Source organism: Crassostrea angulata, chromosome 2 (genome assembly GCF_025612915.1).
Source record: "Crassostrea angulata isolate pt1a10 chromosome 2, ASM2561291v2, whole genome shotgun sequence".
NCBI lineage: Eukaryota > Metazoa > Mollusca > Bivalvia > Ostreida > Ostreidae > Magallana > Magallana angulata.
The window spans coordinates 24,902,531-24,927,711 of record NC_069112.1 but is presented as its reverse complement, the minus strand read 5'-3'; the positions used below and the strand labels follow the sequence as shown (position 1 = coordinate 24,927,711).

Below are 25,181 nucleotides of genomic sequence, written 5' to 3'. Positions count from 1 at the left end.
TTAGACCACTGAAATCTTAGCTATACATATATAAAACTCTCTGTGTCTCTCACTCGCAGGAAAGAGAAATTCAATTAGTGTATAGATCTGAGTCTTATGGTTATGAAATAATATTCAACCTGCATAATGTGCGAGCTAAGCATATATAATCACCAATCCAAAAATGTGGGGATATCTTTAGAATAATGAGGCACATGATCCAGCAATGATTTGAGTAAGAAAATAAATCTGAGATTGGCCCCTTTCCTTCTTTTGAAATCAACCTTCCTTGCAATGTAATATAGCTTAATCATAATCAATTAATGATGATTTTCCTGTACCATAAAATTTTTACCAGGGGAAAAAATAGCAATTTGAGAAAAAGAAAGGTAGAATTTTGTCCCGGAACAGGGAAAATTGCAATTTGAAAAAAAAGAAAGGCAGAGTGTTTTGGAAAAGTTTAAAAATAGCAATTTGAATAGAACCCACCTCCCTCCCCCCCCCCCCCCCCCCCACACACACACACAAAATGATGAGATGTGAATTTTGGCCAGAACAACCTGTTATGTTAGTGATTAGGACAGGCCTTGTTGAGCTTATCTGGAGTTTTGTCAGCTTTTATCAGGGTACAGTGATAAGACAATCTTCTGTGTATACAGTGATTTGACGGGTCCAACAGTTACAAACTGTACGGTACAATGTCTCGTATTGGAGGAGCATCAAACTATGTGTTGGTGATACACAACACAGATGGTTTGGGGGGGGGGGGGGTCAGAACTTCTTTAGGGGTGGATCTAAAGAAGTAGGGGACCCTCTAATCCCCGGTAATCAGAGTAGTTGCATAGCTTGGGGGGGGGGTTATTACTGCATAGGTCTTGTTTATGGAGGGATGCACTTCAAAGGGTAGGGGACAGGGAAATCGGACCTTAATTGGGGTGAATCCAAGTGAATTAAGGGACTTCTCTTTATGGAAAGGGGGTGGCGGTGATGTGGTGGTTATCGATGCTTGGGTTTGATCAACCTCCTGCCCTAATGTCAACATGTTTTTCTGTTGGCATGGATCATATCCAGAAAGAATTTCTCACCTAATTGCTTTCCTATTTGATTTGATAGCAATGGTTGGGATATTGTTGTGGTTTGTAATATAATAAATTGGCCAGTTTCATGAATGACCTGTTTTCTTACACATGTCACTCAAAAAGATAAAAAGACAATTCAGTCTCCATAACTAGTGCATATACGAATCAACAAAGGCTATATCTGATACCGATTGGGGCTGTGTAAAATCTTGGGACATTATACAGATAATAAATCTTACAGTCACATATGATATATCATAGAACATGTAATACACACATTGGTTAAAAGAAAAGGGGTGGAGGACTTTTGTTGGTCGAGGTGGGGGGGGGGGGGGGTCAAAGAAGGGTGGGGGTGAGGTCATTTGAAATTATGATATTTTTGTTTTGATGCAATTGTTGAAGTTGTCCAAAGGTTGATGGTCAGGGTGTTTAAAGGGCAACAGTTTTGGACTCTGGTAGATAACAGTTGTGACTATAGGATGTGGCGTTTGTTGTCGACCATCTCTCTGCCCATTGGCTCACTTCACAAATAGTGGCCAATACAAGATACACGCAGTACGTACACATGTAAACATCTGTTGTAACACATATTGAGCATGTGAGGTACTTAGGGAGTCTGTCTGGGTGTCCAGAACAAAAGAAGGAGGCATCTATATTCCTGACATTGTCATGGGATATGGCTTTAATTAGCACACTGCCTAATCATCCGTCCCTCTTAATTATGAGCATCTCATCCCTTTTTTACATTTTTCCTTCTGGTCTGGCCTATTCGACATTTTCTGCTATTGAATGATATCAATCTTATTTGTTTTCATTGTAATTAGTGCAGTTTTAATTCAAAGTTCATCCACACCATCAGATATAAGGAAATGATAAGTCAGGTGGGAAAAACAGTTCGCTGCACATGAATTCATTTAATAAGTATATTGTAATTAATGTACAATAAAATGAAAATGCCAAATTAATTAATTCAATTTAACTAAAAAAAAAACCAGTGGAATATTAGATAATATTTGAATAAAAAAGTTTACTGGTATACCAAAAGAGTAAGACAATTTTCAATGAATAAATTTTGAATACAATTAGAAAAACAGACAGAAAATTCAAAAGCATTTTTAATTTTATAGATTGTGTGTCAAAAATAAGTAAAATTCAAAAAAAAAGAAAAACTAAAACTAGAGTTGTGTTTAGCATTCATTCCTTTAGCTTAACCTCACCTTCAAGGAAGATGCTTTTAATTAATTGTTTTCTAATTACTAATTAATGTAGGTTTTAATTTCTGACAATTTCCTTTTAGCGTTGCACTTTCAATGCAATCTTTTATTCATAATTCATTCTGATCATTTGTAACAGAAGCTATAAAATATTTGTTAATAAGATCTAAGAATTTCGAAGAATTTCACTGACAAGAAATGTTGATCAGTGCACAATTATTGATTATAGATTGTGTCTCTTAGATCAATTACCCCTTACATATGATGTTATTTGAAATAACTGGTGCACAAAAATAAATTATGAATGTAAATACTTCAGTAAGATGATATTTAAGGAATAAGGAATCATTCTTTGAGTATTATGAGGTGATAATTTTGGTCAAATTCAATAAAGCCTGAAGGGCTTTATGATAGATTTGGTTATGCCTGGACCGAAAATATAACCTCATAATATTCAAAGAATGATTCCTGATTACTTATTTGTATATAATTTTCAGCAATTGTGTGATTAAATATTTGAAAATTAATTATGCGAACCCCGCTTGCGCCTAAACAAACGTCATTTGAATTTATTGCACTGTATTGTAAAAAATCGATTAATAGTGATATCAAAGACAAAGACACTGAAAAATGTAAATATTGTACAGTATAAGTTTGTAAGGATTTGATGTCTTGATATTCTGGTTGTATAAATGATCTGATCCGATGACATCAACATAAGCAAGTGAAGGGTAGCTGTCAGTGGATATCTATATTAAATACCGGTACTGATGCTTGTAGTACTTTCAATGTTAATCTAGGAGGATAGAAAAGCTACATATCGCTGAACGTTAATTCCTGTATGAGCGTTGATTTCTGCATGGACTTTCATTAATCGGTTTTATTTCCCGCTCCGCAGGGACAAAGTTCGTGTCTCATGGCCACTGTCTCTAATCTTCGATCAAGCCAAACATACAATATATATTCCATTAAAGAGCCTTCCAACCTTCTGATTATCGGCTCCGAAATGAACATCCCGGAACAATTTACCCGTTTAATGTCGACTTTTGCCGACTTACGGTGTCCTCTAGAAACTATATAGATCCCCGATTAACACAAGATACGCGCAATGTCGGGGGATCTTTGGAGTTTTATAAGGGATCAAAGTATTGATTCTGAAATTATAGCTTCCTGCGAGTATTTATTGTTATTGTACAAGACAATGAAGGGGTTAGTCTAACCATTTCCTTTGGGAGTCTACCATGGAGAGCCCTGGATGTGTGTGCTCCCCCTTAATGCTACGACTCTGTGGCAATTAAGCCCAGGGAGAATGACTGATTAGCCTTGCTGGTTAATTAATCTAATGGAATTTGGAACACGGAATTGATGAATATTTGATACTGAGTTGAAGAAGGGAGAGATATAGCTTGGAGTTGATTCTGTGGAATTTTATTTAAAGGCTATAATTTTAACTTATTTTATCGGATTAAAAAGAGAGAAAAACTTTCATTGTTGGTGAAACTGATGAATTTACTATTTCTTCTTGATATAAAATCAATATTTCAAAGTATGATGATTGAAAAAAAAGATATATTGAAAGAGAAATGACTTAGCTATCTATTTTGTTTCATTTGTTTAGTTGAAGGGAAGTTTGCGTAATTTATGAGGAATTATATGCTTGACTATCCCCTTTTTTCTCTCTCTCTAATTGCTGGTACATTGATATGAATTAAGACAGACACCTTTCCCATAATTGTTTTTATATGATGATCGTAGAAAAAAATTTAACAGACTTAAATAACCACAATAATCAGAAAGTGCGGAAAACATATTGTTTTCATTTATTGAAAAATTTGAGCTAGCTAATACAAGTACATACAGAGTTTCAAAACAGTAGACAGGGCTAGCTTCAAGGCAATATCAGCTAGGCTTAGCTGCTGAGAATCCAGCAAGCAAAACTTTTTTTTTAAGCATGAAGCTTATGATTTATGCAAGATATTATCTTGCCATCATGCAAAAAAGACATTAATTTTGGTATCAGGGTGAAATGCTAGATGGGATGTTGAGCCAATAACAGGGAAATTCAATAACCAGCTAAGCTTCACCCCCCCCCCCCAAAAAAAAAAAAAAAAAGAAGAGAGTAAAGTTTTGAAATTATGAATTTAAAGTCTGTAATTGCTGAGGAATTAGTACCAATGTGGAAATTTATTATTACAGTCAATACGAAAGATAAGGCATGATTATGTATACACAACATAATAACACAAGTTATTCAGAAAAAATTAAACATAACCCAAACCAGCATAGAGTTACTTTATATCTCTTCCACTCAAATGATAAAAGGGTGAACATAAATTGTTACTCAGGTCTTTTTCATTCTTTGATTCTTAAATGCACTTAGGTACAGTCAATGGTGTGGGTAATATAGAGTTGACACAATTTGCCCATCGCTCACTGTGATGGAATGGATCGTTGGTGTAACGGAATCTCCCCCGTTAGTGATTGTCATGTGATATGTGTATCAGTTTAGTAACCGCCCAGGGTAACCGGAGGATAGGGGTAGCATGTGTTAACCGGGATCCATGTCACGGCAGACCTGACCTATTGATCGGAGAGAGAGAGAGAGAGAGAGAGAGAGAGAGAGAGAGAGAATGGATGGAATAAGATGCGTATAATTGAATTATGAACGGTTTGGGCAAAAGAACAATATCCTTATTATTAGAGCAAATAAATCTATATAGTCAGAGTCAGGCTAACATTGTGAATATAAACAAATTGTTTGCATGAGAGTAGTCACACTGAAAACACCTATTTATTTGTTTTGAGGAACGACCTTGACCAATGTAGGTCAAGGTAATTTTAAACCTAACTGACCCTAAGTTGTTGGGTTCCTGTGTCAAGGACACTTTGAGCTTTACTGGACCAGCACCCAGACTTCTATCAGCTGTCATCAGAAGCCTTCTTAGGGAATGCAAGTGTAATACAATAATATGCTACCATAGGACTATTTTTCTGTTCAAAGTAGTTCAAAGATTCTTAGAGAAAAGAAACACTTAAAGAGTATTGTCACACTTTATTGTACTCTGAACCCACGTCTCTTCAGCTCTCCAAACGGAGTGTGAAAATTATCAATGTACGCCTAAATGTTTGCTTTTCACAGATCTAGATCTGTCTATGACAGAACTAAATCCTATTATATGTGTGTTACAATGCAGTAGAAACGACAGTGATCTTAGCACCTATATATAGGTATAATCTCGAGTGAGTGAGTACAATGTCTCATAGTTGAATTATCTCGAGATAGAAGGTCTACCCAGCCTCGATCGCTGTGTGATAAAGTGGTGATAGCTGTTGCCTGCTACTGGAGAAATATTAGATAAAACAGTAGGACTGTAAATGGCGCATTATAGATCAAGTGGTAAATACCATAGACAACAGAACTAGGTTATAGGTATCGTACACAATACAATATTGATGACCCACACACATAGTCAGACCCTGAGTGGGTAGATTTTAGCCGGTTTCAATTTTCAACTTTCCTCCAGCATTTGAAAAATTCATTATCGTTTTTCAAAGGTATTTGGTTGCCAGATGCTTGAGGGAGATTGAAATATCTGAACCGGGTCTGTAATTTCAGGATTCTGTCAATTTACTGATGTTGATGATAGATGTTTTGAAAAAAAACAAAAGAAAGAAAATGTGTCAAGTTTGTGTATAGGATAAATTGCAACATACTTTATATCCCTCCCCCTCAAATTGATTATACAATATCATATATATAATTGATTGTCCCAGACAAGATTATCTATAAATCTGTCTGAATTGCAATGCAGTTTTCACTGCTTGTCTCATTCCATTATAATTTTTTTTTCTTGGCAGAAACAGGCAAAATGATATATTTCAAATTGTGGTTTTCTTTCATTTAGAATGCATTATTCCAGATTTGAACCATATGGCTTTGCTATCCATTTCAGTGTTGTGTTTTGGTATGTAGAATAGTGGCTGCTCTTTTGTTTCTTTTGCCACATGTGTGTTTGAATATAAGTGACATGAATTTACAAACTTTATAGATGTATGGCTATTATCTTAACTGTTGAAAGAGTTCACCTGCACCAAAGAGAGAAAACTGATCATCTCTCTGAGAGAGAGAGAGAGAGAGAGAGAGAGAGAGAGAGAGAGAGAGAGAGAGAGAGAGAGAGAGGCAGGCAGGGGGGGGGAGGATTATAGGGAAGTTGGAATGAGTTCTTTGTGTTTAATTAACACTTTGATCATGAATGTGAATTTTGATGAATATTCAGAGTTTTCATTAGGTACCTAAATGATTGAAGCAAGAGTTCCAGGGAGATTGTGATAAGACCTATATAAAACTCTCGGCTGGGGTTGGGCCCAAAAGAAGCGTGTACTGTGATGTGGATTGAGATTCTGTGAGTTCATGCAGACTCTGAACTCTCAAATAAAAAAACAATCTTTTTATAAGATCCCGTGTTCCCATGGTTTTGGTTGCAAGAAATTTCAGTGAGAAATCTTTCAAAAAAATCATCCGATCCAATCAAAGCAAAGATGTGTCAGTAATCTGAGGGAAAATTAACTGTAAACGATCATTTAAGAAGCTGCAGCTTTGAGAGAGAGGCTCAAGTTTACAGCAAAAAAAAAAATAAAATTCCAACATCCTCTTACTTAAATCCTTTAATTTCAACAAAATCTCCCCCAGCGAAACAACGGAATTTGACGGGAGATATTTGGCGTAGCTGTAGGTGTGTAGAAACTCTTTGTTTCACACCTCAATTTCTGCGCACCACTTGTAAATGGAACATCAATGCCTGAACGCGCTTGTTAAAATGTCAGTCTTGAGTAAGATGTATACATTGATGCCTCTCTCCCTTCCCTCATGTATGTCAGCATTTAAGTATACTACCGTCCTCGATCTCCTATATACATCCATAGATAAAACATTGCATGCCAATAATGCAGGCAAAATGGCTTGATGCATTTATGTTTTTTTTTTCCTTAATTTTTCGAATCGATGCAAATGCATTTTCATATAGAGCGCTTGCATCAATTGAGTTTGCTGCTGTGGTATTATTATGATGTTGATTCCTATCAAATCTACCACATTATGCATTGATCGGGATGTCTGCCTGTGCTCCTCATCGATGTAATAATCACACAAAAAATAGACCCTATGTAATATTTATATTCTATATATATAGTTCTCCACTGGAATTTATCCACTTATCAATTTGTCTGTATCAGTATTTATGATCTGAAGATTCTTCTTAACCATTAAAAATATTAAGGTTTTAACCCCCCTCACCACCCCCAACCCTACCCCCCACCCCAACCCCCTCTTGAGTTATTTGGTAGAATGTGACAACTTCACTCCTAACCTCAGTTCTTCACTGTCTAAAATGTTTTGGACCACTTACCCTGGTCTTGTAGTAGGGAGAAGTGAAGGGGTGGGGGGTAAGGAGAAAGGAGGGGGGAGTAGAGGGGGGGGGGGAGCGTATATATACGAAAACTGATCTGTTTACAAGGATGTTTACATTGGCCAAGGTGCAGGAGATTACATAATTTCTGCCATTTGGTTTCAATCTCCTGCCCAGTTTTATCCAAAAATAAGGTCTACATTGCTTGCAGTGTTGTATAGGATATACATCATGATGCAATTTAACGATACGTAATAAATAAGGCTCTCATGGGTGTCATGTGAGCTATGCTCAAGGCAATCAAAACAGATTATATAGATGGTCAAAATGAAGTCCACAGCATCCATACATCCATCCATCCATCCAAATACATGTCTATCTGTCAATCATTTTGTCTATCAGTCTGCGTGTCCTCTTAGCAGTTTTCAGTATATTAAAGAATTGACTTAAATGATACATATATTGTTGTTTTAGATGGTCAGAATTGTTCTTGGCTTTTCCTGTCTAACATTCTGATGTTAGGTAATGAGACTAGACTGGTTTTGTTCTATTACCTAATCTACCTTATGAAAAAAAACTTGGTAGACTAGTCCTTGTTAAGAGCTCACTAAGTCTCCTGAGTTGCGTACCTACGAAACCTTAATTACCAAGCATCTGATGTCGTATAAGAAGCCTATACCCATGACTGACGTAACATTAATCGAAAAAGCTCTCATTTTACGACAGACTTATCCCCGATTTTAGAATCAATTAATTTCTGAATAAAAGCTTTTTCCTGTGACCTTGCACTGGGTAGGATCAATGCATTCATTGAATTCTTTACAGCGTGAAATTGATAAAACATTACTTTACTTTGGAGTCGAAAAGATGACCTGAATTTGGAAGGGAAAAAAATCATACAGTGGTTATTTTCCCATTGTTTGTAAAGACAGTCAATATTTATTTGTATGGGGTCTTAAGACCTTGCTTAGAAAGTTTATATATTGGTCTGAAGTTAAGTCTGTTTAAAAATCATTTTTTTTAACCTTAAGTACACAACAAAAAACTTTGCAGGGATCAATTCCTTTTTTTGACACTTTAATAAATTATTGATTCATGGTTTGCCTGTAAGAGATGATCAGGAGTAGATGAACACTTTAGCCACTGTATAGAGATGAATCAATCTTGACTTAACTTTGTATATACCCACGTACATAGTGGGACAGTTACACTGTAGTACAACTTACTCACAAACTAAATGGACCAGATGACTGGAAGCAATCCATTATAACATTTGGAGTTCAATCCACTTAAGTGGGCTTTAAGTTTGCATGCTAGCTCCAAATGATGGTCTTGCTACAACCATTACTGACATTATATATGTATATATAAAAAGTGAATTTCCGGAGACTATTAAGATAGATATACTTTTATATATCTGCAGTGTCATTTGGGAGGTCATTTGGGGTTTTTTGAGTCACAATGAGGCTATAATGCACCCTAAATTTGCCCCTGAGGTATGATTCCATAATGGAGCTACACTCACTCTACAAATATATCGCATGCAAGATGGATTTCAGCAACTGGACACTCTGGGATTAAAGAAAAAGGAAAAGGGATATAAAAAAAAATCACCCCCCCCCCCCCCCCCCAAAAAAAAACCCAATGGTTGATCCGAGTAATTGAACATGATCCCAAGTCAGAAACTCAAAAGCTCATCTGCATTGTCATGTTAAATCAATCACACTTCATTATGGATGCTTAGATTATGTTCCAAGAATTATCAGTTGTTCTCAATGGGACTTTGGTCTGTTTTATCAAGACTTCCTGAGATAAGCTTTGAAATTCATTCACTGTAATATCTGGGCTAAGGCAAAATATTAATATTTAAACACCTTAATGTTATCTTTTAAAATATTTTCAGAATGGATGCCTTTGACTTTTTTTTTGACATCTGGACCAATTCTTGGCAAAAAAAACCCCTCTATCAATGTAATATAAAATTGATGCTATAGATGTTTTTTACTCTTTTACTTACACAATTTCTACACTCTGTTGAAGCCTTTTTATGGCTTTCTTTCTGGTCTTTAGAGGAAGCTGTAAATTATTCAGGAACTTTTGCTGCAAGAATTCCAAAGCTTGCTAGTTCCACAATGTTTCTTCTCAGTGGTGCAGGCGAAAAGTGCCACGGAAAGGGCATTAATGTTTAATTACAATTTCTGTCATTTTTCTCAGTTCATTGTTTATAATGTCTTTATTGATGTACTTTGGGGGGGGGGGGGGTCTTCTCTGTAGTTACTTTTGGTTTATAACAGATTGGTTATGAATAAATAAATTTGCTATTCTTCAATCAACAAAAGTCACTAAGCAGCCAAACAATGAATGTACTTTTTTTCTAATTCTTTCGCTTTCGCGATTGGGTTTTTCAAAAAGTTTGACCAAAATTGGGGTGTATTCTGTACAGAATGCAGATGGATTAAGAGATTAAATGATTAAGACTGTAATCATGGGATACAGGATTAAGACGTATAGTCGCTTAAACAGATTAGGGCAAATTTCTCAGTTCATTAAGATTACAAAAGAATAAAATCAACAGTCAGCAATAAATTTTCAATGGAAAGGGTGGAAAAAATGAAAAAGACATGCAGGTCAAACGGCCATGTTACAAGTAGAGATTGCCTTAATCCTTTATAGTCGGACTAAAGGTTCTTCTCATTAAATTAGTTTATAAAAAAGTTCATTCAAATGGGGACAGATTTCAATAAGTGACTGGATAAGAAACAAATTTCATTGAGGGTACATATTTAAAGTTAAGGAACAAACCAGTTCGAGAACAATTCTTTCAGTTTAAGCTTAAAAATATTTCAGTCTATATATGATATGCGTGGAACATTTTCGGAACATATTTCAGGTCAAGAAAAACTTATCTCAAGATAACTATATAAGGAACAGTCAATTCCAAAAAAGTGTTAGGAGACATGTTTCGAAAAGACATGAAATATAGAGTATAGAATGGGGAACATGTTTGATATACAACAATATGGAACATTTTTGGAACAAATTTTAGTTTAATAAGAAATCTTATTTCAGTCATAGCTAGGAAGGAACACATTTCAATAGAGTACGCCTCAACCCTCCCAGCCCTTATCTCTTAATTCTTTAAGTCAATGTTGACAGAATTTAAAAAACCATTTTAGGCATTAAAAATAAAACCCAGGTGTTGACATGTTATTGATGGCGCAAGATCTTGCAGCAGTGTTGACAAAATGGGTAGTGGCTTTCTATGTCGCTTGCATGGACATCCGTTAAGAGTACCTTTATAATATTAAAGGTGCAAAAAGGAAAACTCTGACGTGTAATTAAACGAACCAATATAGGACCCAGTACTTGTGAAGGTTTTGTCTTTATGAGTGTAGCGTACTTTTCGCTTTTCCTCCCAAGTTCATGATGTAAATGTAAATGTACTGGAGAAGTTAGAAAATATAGTTGAAGATTGAAAAAAAATTGAGGGAATATACCAAAGAATAAATGATAGAATTTGGGTTTTGTGCTTCGTAATAGAGAAGATTGTCTATTCAGTCATGGCATGGTCAAAACTAGGCAAGGGTGAGGGGAATTTGGGAGACAGGGGTTGTTAGATTAGGACTGAAGTATGTGTTATAAGCCAGTGGAGAGTCGAAGGGGTCCATTAATTGGAATACTTCGAGTAGAGTTTTGGTGTAGTTCTAACGAACCACTGGATAAAGCTTAGATAATACAGGAATCTCTGTGCAAACATGATCTTGTGGAGAATCCTGTGCTCCCCAGGAATTCAAACGCAGAGGTGACTCCCCGACAAGAAAAACGAGAGTCGGCGGGGCCTTCACCACCGGGGGCCTCTCGACACGTTTCCCAAAAAGTTGATCCCTTTCATTTTAATTCTGAATTAGCCATGTATTTTGTGATTAAATTGATTTCAATATGATTTGAAAAAACAAATCCTCCAGATATTTCATTTCTGTCAGTTCATAGGAGACCTCTGGTTTGTAAAGTTTCATATTAGAAGGATTTGCGATTTAATCCCCCCTAGGATTTAGCTGTTGATCTATGTAATATACAAACACGGCCAGATTTTTAATAAAGACAGACTTTCTGCCTGTCTCCATTCTAAATGCGCTAGGGACGGAATCTTATATTGATGTATACAAATTACTTGTAATCATTTTAGTCAAAATACCGAAATCGAGTCAACCCTAGGGTATCTGGGGTAAACACACTCTCTCTCTCCATGCCGAAACATTTTTTAAGTCGTGATCAAAATGAACGATGAAAAATGTTGGGATCGTTGCCTAAGAACAAAGAAATATTGTGTTCATTAAAGGCTTAAAGGGTACTCATAAACCTAAACTTAAGGGAAAACCTACCTTTTTTCTTTGTGCTTTGTTTTTTACTTGGGCATTATGAAGAGCATGTTGTTCATTCGCATGTTTGATACCTTTCTTGATTTATGATGTCGGGGCAGGTTTTTTTTATGTAGAGATCACAGGGGAACAAAAATTTGCCCCCAAAAAATGAAAAAAAAAAAATGAAAATACAGCTTTGTGTTAGCTAAACAAATGGATTCGTGTTTTTCGCTAACAGTCCATACCTTTGTTGAATTTCAGTGTGCAGTGACCATGCATATATACCCCGACAACAATATAATACATTGAAATTAACCTATTGAATAAAACCATTCTCACTCGGTTTAAATTTCCAGCGTTTGAATGAGAGACCAATTTTTCTATAACCAGGCATTAGGTCTGAACTTTTGTTGAATTTTCATGTCCTTTCAACAAAGTTATCGATGGATGTAAAACCGTTTAATGGCTGGAACAAGGCTTTTAATGTGCAATCTCGTTATTGAAATTAAATGTTTTTCACATAAAATTCGGCATTTCATGACCATTCCTGTACGTTAATTGTACCAACATGAATTCTGAAATTTCAAAAACGTTGGCTTGGGGGATGGGGGTGGGGGTGACATGATAGGGATCAAAGGGGAGGGGGTGAGGAAGGGGGGAGTTGGGGGGGGGGGGTTAATTGGTGTTATTGTAAGGACAGGGCACTCACAAGTGTCAAAAAATAGTGGTTATAACAGTTATTATAACATAAATTCAGATATATCAAAAACATTGTGTGGGGGATAGAGGTGATGTAATGGAGAATGAGGGGGGGGGGGTTTGAAAGAGGGTGGTGGTGTTAGTGTATGGTTAGGGCCAATCAATGTCAAAAATTAGTGGTGATGAACTGTTATTATGACACATTCTCTGGGTGGACTGTCATATTGGTGAAAGTTGTGATGACAGAATGAAATTTGCTAGTTCTATTTTAAGGGCCTCATGCACCTACACTCATATCATCCTCAGTGACAGGGACACAGAAATCAGTGCCGTTATGTTAATCTCTCAAGGGTTCATGATCATTGCACAGTTACCAGTCCTGCACTTGAGAGTCATGATTATTAATCCATGAATTTTTGCAGAAATTACTGCACAATTAATCAGAAAAGTGATTATTTATTTGTCACCATTGCTACATTTCTTTGTTATGGGTTTTACTTTAGCTGAAGGATTAATTTTTACACCAAAATTATGTACCAATTAACACATTTTCAAGTCCTTTAATGAATTTAGGCTTTAAATTATTTCATACTTCTCAGCAATATGAATTTTTAAACAAACACTTCTTCTGGCCAGTTTATATGTAAATTCAAGATGTCTGCATGGTCTTTTAATATTTCCCATAAGACTTATTAAAAGTGCAGCATAATTCAACCAGGGCGTGAAATATGAATAAATTGCAATGTAAATGGAATAGACTTTCTCTCTTTGATGGATTACGTGTCGAATTTTCGTACTGACTTACGTCAATGTCTCTTTTGAACAGAGGCGAATTTGCGGGCAGACCATTTCCCGGTTAAAAGATTGCAATCATTATCGAATGACAATGTCTTCATTTGATTGCTGCACTTAATAAGCCAATTATCAATTCTGAAAATTAATTGTCTTCATGCACAAGTCAGAGGGTTTTGTGTTGGAAACACAGCTTGTGGAAGGCAGTGAAAGTGAATTGAAGTTTTTAACGTAGGGAGATAATTTATTGTTTGCGTGTTTGATTGCATTAAATTTGAATGTTAAAACCCTGCAGCACAACTATTTTTCAAGGCTTTTTAAATTTAAAAATTTTCAAGTTTAGCCCTAAATATGGTACATGTATACGAAATTCCTAACTGAAGAAGAATTGTTGAAAAATCTAGGTTGACGTTTTATGAAAAATTAATTGTGTTTTTCATTTCTTGAAAATATCTAAAATTAAAATTAAAATGGTGATGTTTTCTTCTTTCTCCATGGTAACTGGGTCTACCAACCTGAAAATTGGGACAAATGATTATCTACATGATTGACATAGAGTCCTTATACACAAGTGGGTAAGGGAGAATTTTACATTGTACTACGCAACCAATGAAAACAGCCAATACAAATAATACTCAACCTGGTCCATCACACTCTTAGATCTCCCTCCATCATAAAAAAAAAGCTTGTTAAGTTACTTTGAACTTGAGAGGCTAATGTGTTCCGCCATAAAAGCCGTTATTCTCTACTCGTGCGTTTAATTTATGACAAGTTGTTTTTTATGTTTTATGAATTTCTTTACGACATTTAAAGGTGCATTAACGTAAAGAGATTCACTGAATAAAAAAAAAATCGTGTTGATGTTTATTTTTTTCGTATTTTTATTTTACTTCATGCTTGTTGAGATGTAAAATGAGCTAGTGGGGATCTAGTTGTAGGGATATATGCCATTACAGGTGTGAAATGGAAGTAAATTACGAGGCTGGAAAAGATAAAAGAGTGAAAATTTATGAATTCATAATTAATACAAACAAGTCGGTAAAAAGTTTAAAACAGGAATATAATTACGTGGGGAAAAAACATGAATATTACTGACACTTACCGTACGTTTCTTCTTTTGACGACGGTGAAGACATTTCAAAGGGAACCTGATTGGCAGGAGTGATTTATTGAGAAATTCAGATGATATTCAGTTTTGAGACTCAAAAACCAAAAACAGTGGAGAAAAGGAAAAATTATCTCGGCATAAAACCCACATTGTTCAATTCAATTTGGAAGAGGAAAGATTTGATTGTGTGATAAAATTAAATCATCTGGGATGGAAATCTTTAGTCAGATAGACACGAACTGTATATCGGAGGTAAGAGACAAGAATTCGGTACTCTAATGTTGATTCCCTTAATAACAGTAGTCAAAGTATGCTCCTGATGTGGACACAAGTCTGTCTGTTCCTTATGATAACAGACTATTGTTTTCTAATTAATATAATTTGATTATCACATCAATGAATACTGTAGACTATTTGTGTGTGACATTATATCACTGCTTCATGGGTGTGTGTTACAGTCAGTAATCAGATTGACTGTGATAAAAGAGACATTTCAATCTGGAACAGACAGACTCTTATCTTTTTTCCAGGGATTTGACATTTCGGAGCTTGGATGGAAGAGAGAGAGAGAGAGAGAGAGAGAGAGAGAGAGAGAGAGAGAGAGAGAGAGAGAGAGAGAGAGAGAGAGAGAGAGAGAGAGAGAGAAAACTCAATTGAGGTGTAGTATAATTTTGTAAATGTCAAGTCCATGCTAGTACAGTACAATGACCTTGACCTCGGAACATCAAATTGAAATTATTGAGTACACATTGACAGTGTCAGCACTGTGAGTTTGTCCAAAAGGAACCAACCTTGATTACAATTTTTTCGGGGATGGGGGATGGAGGGTTGACATTCAGTAGTGATGATAGATTAATAATGTCAGCTGTAACATATTTGTTGAGCACATGAAGTAACTATCTCCAGACCCCACTGGGATCACATAATCAGGGCAGAAACCCAGTAAACGAGAACCAGTTGCCGTTCGTTCATTCATTCTTCCACTTTCCTTAGCGGTTGTCTGGCTGAACTGAGACATGCATATGTTGTGCTTGCGAGGAAGTAAATTGTTATAATGGGAGATAGACATTACCAAGATGACTGCCTCATTAGTAACCGTGTGAAAGAAACTGGGAGAAGAAATGGAGAGTGATAGAGAGACAGAGAGAGAGACAGTGTGAAGCATCAATCAGGCTAATTCATCAGGCCATCACCTGACAAATAGGTGTACATCTCCATTAACCAAAAACACATGTCAGTTACAAATAACAGCGTTGTTTAACAGCAGTCTCTACACACCAAGGGTGTCAGTCACTGTGTGTGAGGTGAGAGGGAATGCAAAGGGGGGTGCAAAGTGTGATCCCGTTTTCTTATATTTTAGTAAGATTTGGGGGGGGGGGGGGCTCTGGTTAGTAAGATTAATGAAGTAGTAGGGGAGGGGACAAAAGGGGAGATGTAGCTTTACTGAAGAGGGGGGGGGGGGCACATACTTAGCTTTCCTCAAGAGAAGGCCAGGTGGGTGGGGTTGGGAGGGCAAGTACCGGTAGCTGTTTTAAAGGGGGTGGTGAGGTGGGTAAGTAAAGCTTTCCTTAAGATGAGGTATAGCTTAGAATTATTATGGGGGGAGGGCATCGAGTGTTAGATTTTTAGAAAGAATAGTTAGCTTCAATCTAGGATAACAATTATCATGCGAAGCTGGAGATGAAATAATTTGTTGTGAATGCTGTGGCTTTTGAGTTTGTTTATGTAAGGGAATGAATGGAGGTATTGATGACACAGTAAGGGGGTGTATTGTGTGGGTATTGATAGCTAATACACAGTTATTGCACAGCTGTTGTTACATGATGCAGCAAGAAAAAAAAATATGGAGGGGAAACAGATTGTGACAGACAAGTGGGAGACGACGACTGGCAATGTTTGTCCTCTCTGATTGGCCACTGAAGGTTCTAATTGAAGGGGATGATTTGTTTGCAAATGCCTGCAGCACGTTGCCTAGACTGAATTTACTCTGTCTTCTTTACTGTTGGGCAAATGGAGTTTCAACATTGCCCCATGCCTTCAGAGGAGTTTAGTTTTGTATAGGTACACTGCTTATTGATAACCCTGCTGGCTCACACGGTGCCTCCTTCTGTAACCTGATCTTCGCTAATTGTGTGTTGACCAATCATTATGTATGACTTATGTCCTGGCAATTAACCAGTGCAGCTTAATCAATGCAGTATGTTGTTTATACACGTATCTGCATCTACCATGATCCAGACCATTCAATTTCCATAAACTGCAGACATAGTCTAAAAGGCCCAGCTTCATCTCAAGCCAAATATAGCACAAACATGCACCTATCCAATTATTGCAACATTGCAGAGCTAATCAACCTGACTGGTATTTCAGAAGCCCCCCTCCCCCCCCCCCCCCCCAACAAAAAAAAAAAAATCTCTGCCGTAGAAAGGTTAGGATAGTCACCTGCATACATCTTGCAAGATGGATTCAAGTTCTGGTGTTCTGAATCCATATAACTGAAGCAATTTTAACAATACAAGAAAATTTCCAGTTCTTAGCACATGTACTAGAGAAACAAGGTTGTACTGCAAAGTTTATGTTTACAGTACTCAGTCACTCTGGTTTTAAATTTTGTCTGATTTATGTTTGCAGAGTGTCTTACCAATAGTCTATTAAATGAGTAATCCTTTCACTCTTGCATAAACAATTGATGTTATTATGTAATAGGCCAGACCAAACTCTGTCACGAAAAATATTAAATATTTGCAGTGTTGAGGTATTGTATGGTGAAAATGGCCAGATTAAACACTCTTTAGGTATTAGACATTGAGGGTCCATAGGACATTTATCTACCCAATTACCTCCCTTTATATACCTAATTATCTCCCCTGATCTATCTAGTTATCTCCCCTGATCTATTTAGTTATCTCCCCTTGATCTACCTAGTTATCTTCCCTTGTTTTGATGCACTGTTGTGTAAAACACCTTCCTCTGGATGGAGTTGAGGATCATTTAAACAAATAGATAAAAGAGTAATGAACCATAAACTGCCTGACATACATGTGTTGTGTAGGGATATTGGTGTTTGTGTAGAGGAAAGTAATTCCTTTGGTACACATTGTTCTATCAGCTTATTTATTTATAGATATTAATTATGTCTGTCCGAAATCTGAAGTGATCTAGATACATGTTAATATGATGTCATTCTCTTGATTAGCTGAGAATAATTCCCAAGTTGAGCTTTTACGGCAAAAAAAGGGCAATTATGTGTGTGCACATATTCATTATGCCTTCCCTTAATTAATTTTCTGATCAATTTAATGAAAATTAATTGAAAAAAGGATCCATCATTATGCTTGTGTAAGTCGAAGTTTCATTGGAATGGGATCATGTGGGAATCAGGATAATATTGTTTGGCTAATAATGATATCAATTTTACATAGTGAAATTTTTTAAAAAATATTTCTAGTGTTAGTGAGAGAGTTCATTAACACTATCATTGATTGGTCAGGGAAGGAGTGAATTAGACCCATTGATTGGTCGGGGACAGCTGAGGTGTTAATTGTATTTCTGTAAATATTGACATAGGGCCGAACATTAAGTCTCATTAAAAGCTAGGTATTAAGAGAATCAAGGTGCCTGCCTCAATCAATTGTCTGTGTGTACATATACTTCGGTACCTCTTGACATTCTCTCTCTCTCTCTCTCTCTCTCTGATATGCATGTTTTTGTACCTTCATGGTGACAGAGTATTATAGTATATTATTTCTATTTCTCACCCCCCTCTCTCAATGAATTACATATACATCTATCTGTCTATCTGTATACATGTATTTGTTTGTTTGTCTGTAAGTACATTAATCTAAGGCACATTGTTCACACCCTACCCACCTTAACCTCTCTGTGTCTGTGGTTCTTGCTATATTTTCTTGTCACACTAAGTTTTAAAAAAAGTTATGATTAATATTTATGGATAGGAGTGCTAATAAAAACTTTGATTTAATTACTTATAATACACATACACTTATGTGTGACACCCACTCTTTCTCCCTTATCACACACACAAATTACAAGACGGATAAATCATCATTGTATTAAATTCTGTTGTGATCTCTAAGACACCAGACAGCCATTAACCTCTAATCACCCTCATCATGATTTTGCATGTAAAGGTATTATTGATTGTCTGTGGGTACACACAGACAAGAAAGTACATGAGAAATGGATCTTTTGAGTATGGTAAAACATTACAAGAGATTTAAATTAACGGGCGCAATTAAACTGAGTAATGGAAAGTAAATCTGTCGAAAGGGGGGTACAGTGTTTGCAAAGTGTTGTGCGTGTGAAGTATGCATGATTTTCAGCTTATTTCTCCACTTCCAGTGCAAAAAGGTCAGGAACCCAGTGTCTCAATCATCAAGTCTTACTCCTGATATCCACTTCATTTAGATACAGGACGTAATGAAGAATAAAAAATAATCGCATAAAGTAATCATGTAAAATAGAACAGAATTACGCTGCACATTCCGCTGCATGTAAATAAAGTCAGATGTTGGATAAAACTTCAAGATAAGCGGCTTGCTGACTATACAGTTTGAAAATTTTCAGCAAAACGAAAAAAATTAAGAAAAACAACCAAAACAACGTTATGATTGCAATGTTCGTGTGTATTAGCTCGGTGTTTCCAACTGGGACACTTCATTTTAAAACAAGCACCTGTTTATTGTAATGGAGCTGATTAGTGATGGTATAAGGGGGCCACCTTGAATTTTTAACAAGATATAAGGAACCTTGCAAGCTTCTTCAGTCACTGCAGGATATAAATTTAGGCTTTGAGTTTCTATTATTCTTTGGGGGAAAAAAAAAATCACATTGCGGAAGATTAAATTGTCAATTTTTATTGATACGAAATGTGTATGATAGAACAGCGAGACATCTAAAGTGTTCTGGCTATCTTTAACATGAACCGGGATACATGAAATTTGTATTGGCAGCTGGGCATCAAACAGTCTTGCTTTTATATTGCTGCTGTACATTACGGTAATGATCGGTATATATAACTGGCCGTGGTGCAGTTTTTGAGGCTTTTGTTGCTGCAAGGCTTGTTATGTATCAATGTTGCTTTCCCTGTACTCTATCTGTTCAGTGTTATCTCCAACAGGACCGCAGCTCTCTCTTCTGATTGGCTAGCTGCTTTAATTCAGCGGACCTTTCCCCTAGGAACGGTTGCACAGTACAAATCTATACAAAACTACAAGCCAAGGCAACTATGGGGGTACTTCAATGATCCTCCCAGTTGTATTGGCTGAAGTTAGGCGAGAGTGTTAGAATGATAATAGATTGGGGACTAGGAGATGAGTGTATGTGTTGAGAATGTTGTGGCGGCCCTGCCTTGAAAATACATAAATACATAAAATATGTCATGTTTAATCTGAACTTTTTGTCGTCAGTGATGTTTTACAAATTGTTTTCCATTAACAGAACACCACTCTGCTTTGTTGGGGGTGGGGATGGGTTGATTGGGGCACAGAGAGAGAGAGAGAGAGAGAGAGAGAGAGAGAGAGAGAGAGAGAATTTACTTGCCAAGGGGGTTAACTCTGATTGTACATTCCCCCAGTATTTAACTGACATCTGACTGAATTTAGCAGATTAGAGCAAAACAAAAATTTGCAAACAAGAGATCTTGTGACATACCTGCTGATAACTCCATTAATCTTTGACCACATAAGGGAGGTGAGGGAGCAGTGAGTGTTGACACAACAACAACTGTAAACAATGAATGCTCCCTCGGATGATAAAGAGAAATCACAGACATTGGACTGTTCATTTGTATGAATTAAGACACTGTTAGAAGACAATTCTTATCAAATGATGAACAACTTTGTTATTGACACCTCCTACACAAGCAGGGGCATGATTCCGACATCTTAAAATGCACATGGTTCTGGGCTGCATTGCTTGAACTTGTGTGAACTTGCGTGCATGGTCTACATGTAGATACTGCAATCTCTGAACTGATGTAGCATGCACTGCATTTGGGTTCAAAGTTTCTTGATGTGAAGAACATATACTGGTTGCATGATTAATTGCTGAGGGCCATAGGTCCTGGAATGAAATCTGAGTTTATGAAGCATTTGAGATCAGAGTCTGCAAATAAAAATGAACAGTTTTTAAAGATTTGATGCCTCAGCACTGCTGCATAGAGAACATATGTATACTGAAAAGAGGTTCAAGAAGATGTTCTCCTCTTAATTCACGGAGCGATCGTGTCAATAAATTCTATATTTTTGCGGAGAACGTGTAGAACCAGAGTGTAGTTTTATCAATGGATTCGCCTCTGTTCCGTGTCAGGATGTGTAGGAAATTCCCAGACCTCCCATTAATGCAGGGGAAAAAAAATCTTTAAACCACTGATATGGAAACAATTGGTATAAAGAATAATCAATTGTTTTATTACCGGAATCAAATAAGCCCCCGAAAAACTATTTGTCGGTAATTTCTGTCGAATAGACTCTCCGAGCTAGTTATTCCCGCATAGCTTTGTATGGCAATCATCCGAATGTTTTTTCTTTTCTTTCGTGTGCCAAAAAGATGTTGGTTCATGCTAGGAGTATGTTTGCGGATTATTGACAGTTTATAAGGAGAGAAGGACATTGGAGAGGATTATTGTTGAAATCATTTGATTTCATTCAATTTATCGGCAGATGTGTTTTTGAAACTAATAACAGAAATTGATCCTAAGTGTTTTCAGGCGGGGAAAAAAATGACAATTATTCAAGACTTCCGCTGAATTCATGCTTAATTAATGTTATGAATGAATTTGAAAACTGCTTAAAATTGCATTAAGGGTGCTATGTTTTACTTAATCAAATTGCATTTATTTGATTCATCGAATTTTGCGCTTTACAGTTGTAGAGATTAATTTTTGAATGGTTTATTTTAAGTGCATTTAATATGATTAATTTTCATTTTTATTTATAAAAAAACGGACAAATTTTGTGAAACAAAATTTGTAATAAGCATTTTACAACAAATGAACAAAAAATACAATGAAATAAAAACAAATTATGATAGCAAATTAAATGGAATTTTGTAATGGTAGGAAGGGAATGCATTGCATTCTTAATGAAGAATCCAAAATCCTCAGGTTGTTTAGAAATGATGAGGGCCTTATTTTGGACACAAGAGCATGACCATTGTTGCGTCTGACAAGTTTATCTCTGTTTTCAACAATTAAATACCTGAACGTCTCGGTCAAAACTTTCTATAGACCTTGATCAGCGATTCTGATCTGCCTTGACGAAAGAAGATCCCTTTGAAACATGATGCTATGTTGTATACACGCTCTTATACTCAGGTGTTTAAATATTTATAATATGGGTCACTAAATTTCACTAAATTCTTAGCCGCCAGGGTCTAGCCATTGTTTAAACAAAGCTTTTTAAATGTTAGCACCATTAATACCCTCTATTGAGTCCGCATAAGAAATAAAATATAAAATTTTATTTATTTCCATTTGCTTTTTCCGTTTTTGTTCCAACGGAACAAAAGATCTTCGAACTTGTGCCCATTTAATCCTCATTTGGAGCGCTTTAAGACTTCCTTTGTTGTAATAAGATCATGGATATTAATTTGACGCGAATTTTTGAGTGAGATCATCAGGAATTTCATTGTGTCATCTAAATAGATGACAGCTCGGACAATGCCGCCTATAATATTCTCTTTGTTATGATACACGGAAATGTGATCCCATGATCTCATCTACTACAACAGTTTTGAAATGATATCCAAATGTTTATTCAGGGTGATTATTAATAATTTAACTAATAATTGAACATATTTTATATACTGGGTACCCACTGCCCAGCATTATTATGTTGGGTGATATTAGCTCAGAAATACATTAAAGAGGTATTTAATTTATTTGACTACTTAATGGGTTATTATAAGTATGTGTTAATTAAATAATATTTTTTGGTCTCAAAGTTTGGCAGACTTTCTATTTCTTTGTCTGTCTTGATTTTTATGTGTTTGTTCTTCCCTCTGTCTTTTTAACACCCCTAGATCTTTCTCAGAATAAAAGAAAATTGATTTCTTGTATTTTAAGAGAGCTGAACATGAAAACCATTAGTACATATATATATACACACATATATAACAGAAGTTAGGGTGCTGCCTATCTGGTATATCTAGGAAGATTTTCAAGGAGAAAGATGTTGAAAAATAAAACCCTGTATTCAGGAAATTTAAATTAGAAGATATCATATATCACTCGCTGTGAAGACTTGAGCCCTGATAAAAACATTACTCCCTCTGTTGGTAAACAAGTTATAAGCCTTGCATCTCCATTTATTCCTTGACCCTCAAAGAATGGCCAGAGAAGAAGTTAATACGCCATTTGATGGTTGCTTTTAGTTCTAGATTTTGAGATACGCCCACCTTTTCCCAGCCTCTCCCAGGTTAACATGGAATTAAACCGAGCTCCTTCTTCTTCAGAGGTGGAGCAGCTTTTAATTTATTTCTCAAGGATTGCAGCAGGCGGAAAAAAAGGAAATAAATGAAGATGTTTCATCCTTATCTATGATTTTTAAAGGGTTTTTTGTTGTTGTAAAGTTTATGCCCTCTATTTATTTTCTTTTTTTTTTTGAGTGAAGAGAATAGAGAGATGGGAGACTGCGATAAAGACGTTACGGCTATCGTATAGCAAAGAGGGAGAGGAAAATAACTTTGCTGCATTTAACTAAGCAGAAAATGACCCTATGTACATGAGGCATGTAAAGTTTGTTCACTGGAGAAAATGATAAGAGTCAAGGTGTCTGAAGCGTTTGATTGACAGGAGCTCTCCTGTATAGCTGCTAAGAGTTTGAAAGGTTGATTTATGTTTACAAGGGGAGGTCATTCTATGGAGTATTGACTTAAAGTGAGAGGGGAGATAACTCTTTGTTATAATGATTGATATAATGTTCCTATTAAGGCAGGTATTTTGATTGATTTATATGATAGTTGTAAGATTTATTGTAACATGTATAAAAGAAGTATACCTGTTATTTAAGGTATAAGAAAAGGGGGAACACTAGAGCTAAAGACAGGTATGCATTGAGAAACTGTTGACTGAAATATATGGGAAAATGCAGATCTAGAGGGTGGTTGGGACAGGGGGTCTGGAACCTTCTTCCCCCACACCCCCTCTGAAAATTCAAATTTCTTAAATTCTTAGATTTACAAAATACCAGTATGCTTTTGACCTCTCCTGGCAAACTTAAATATTCTTAACTCAGACTCTTCCCCCCCCCCCCCCCCCCCCCCCCCTCCCCCGAAAGATTTTCTGGGTCCGTACATTATGGAAAAAACAAAGACGCTTGTAATATTAACTCTGCAGTCAAAATATGAGTACTTGAAAATGATTGTAAATCATTTAATGAGGAATTAGGAATAATGAATTTTCATTAAAACATCATTATTAAGTGATCTGTCAACTGTCTCATGCTCTTGATTGATTTGTTTTCTGAAACCGTGGAAAACATTTTTTTTGATGTGTGGACAACATTTTAGCAGTTTTGGAAGTCAGGTTTTCTTTTCTCCAATAAACTAAGTTACCAAAGACACCCAAAAAACCCAATCCAAACACAGACATGGATTATTTCAGTGGGTATAACATTTTGTGTGCGTGAACGGGCAAAGAATAAATGCCTGAAATTATTAAGTCTGGAATTACTCAAAAAGTGATTTGACATTTTGGTTATTGATGCGGCTTTATTTGTCAAATGTCTCAAAAAGGGTTTCTTTTCACACTCGCCATAAAGGAACAATACAACTTGTAATAAATGTGAAAATGTCAAATAGATGCTCCACCTATCTAATGAAAGAAATTTTATTATTAATCATTTTTTTCCGACCATTTTCTGTAAATATAAATGAGACGCAAGGGAATTTTCACTCTTTCTAAAAGCATTGTTCCATTTTTCTAAGGCCTCTACTATATCCAAGCATATCTTCTCTCAAAAGTGCGTACTTATATATTGTACAGCAAACCATTTGAGAACCACAAGCTGTTAAGAAATGACGATATTAATTCCAATTTTATAATGAGAAAAAAAAATCATTTCCAAAACTTGAAAAATATTATGAGCGAGTCATTTAGAAGCAATGAATATCGAGATTAATTTCTTTCAACGTAATGTATTCACTAGCAGGGCAGTGGAGGGGACGCCTTTGTATAGACTCGCGTATGAATTTCAAAAGTGGACGGTTTTTGTGTACTCTGGGCATTGAGCTAGCTCGCTGGAGTGTGTTGATATTACCGACTCTTAAGCACCGTACAAGAGAGTTTTCATTCAGTTTAATTATGGATTGAGTGCAATTAATGTCGTGTTAAGTTGAGCTTTAAATCCATCAACTTACACCGGTGCTCCCCTTAACTAAGGCAGATAACTGTTACTGCAGACATTCAATCCTGAATAGAAACTTTAAATTATTATCCATATCATGAATGTCAGAATAAATCGAAAGCCATCCGTTCATCACGTTCTCCAATTGTTCTTGCTTATTTCATCAAATCCAAGAAA

At 36.1% G+C, this 25,181-nt stretch overlaps 1 protein-coding gene across 20 annotated transcripts in view; it reads left to right on the top strand.

The window, feature by feature from the left end:
• LOC128172558 (uncharacterized) overlaps positions 1 to 25,181 on the top strand; it is a 73,136-nt gene that overhangs the window by 4,492 nt on the left and 43,463 nt on the right. For 2 of the 20 annotated variants that reach the window (XM_052838337.1, XM_052838336.1), the window contains exon 1: positions 23,517 to 23,590. The exons of 15 other annotated variants lie outside the window; for them this stretch is intronic. Coding sequence is in view for 2 of the 5 variants with exons in the window: in XM_052838331.1 (XP_052694291.1) it covers positions 14,848 to 14,889 (42 nt within the window). In the remaining 3 variants the exon portion in view is untranslated. Of the gene's footprint in view, positions 1 to 14,318; positions 14,890 to 23,513; positions 23,591 to 25,181 lie in introns of those variants that run through there. 3 more of the 20 variants (XM_052838331.1, XM_052838330.1, XM_052838338.1) reach the window with 3 other exon arrangements.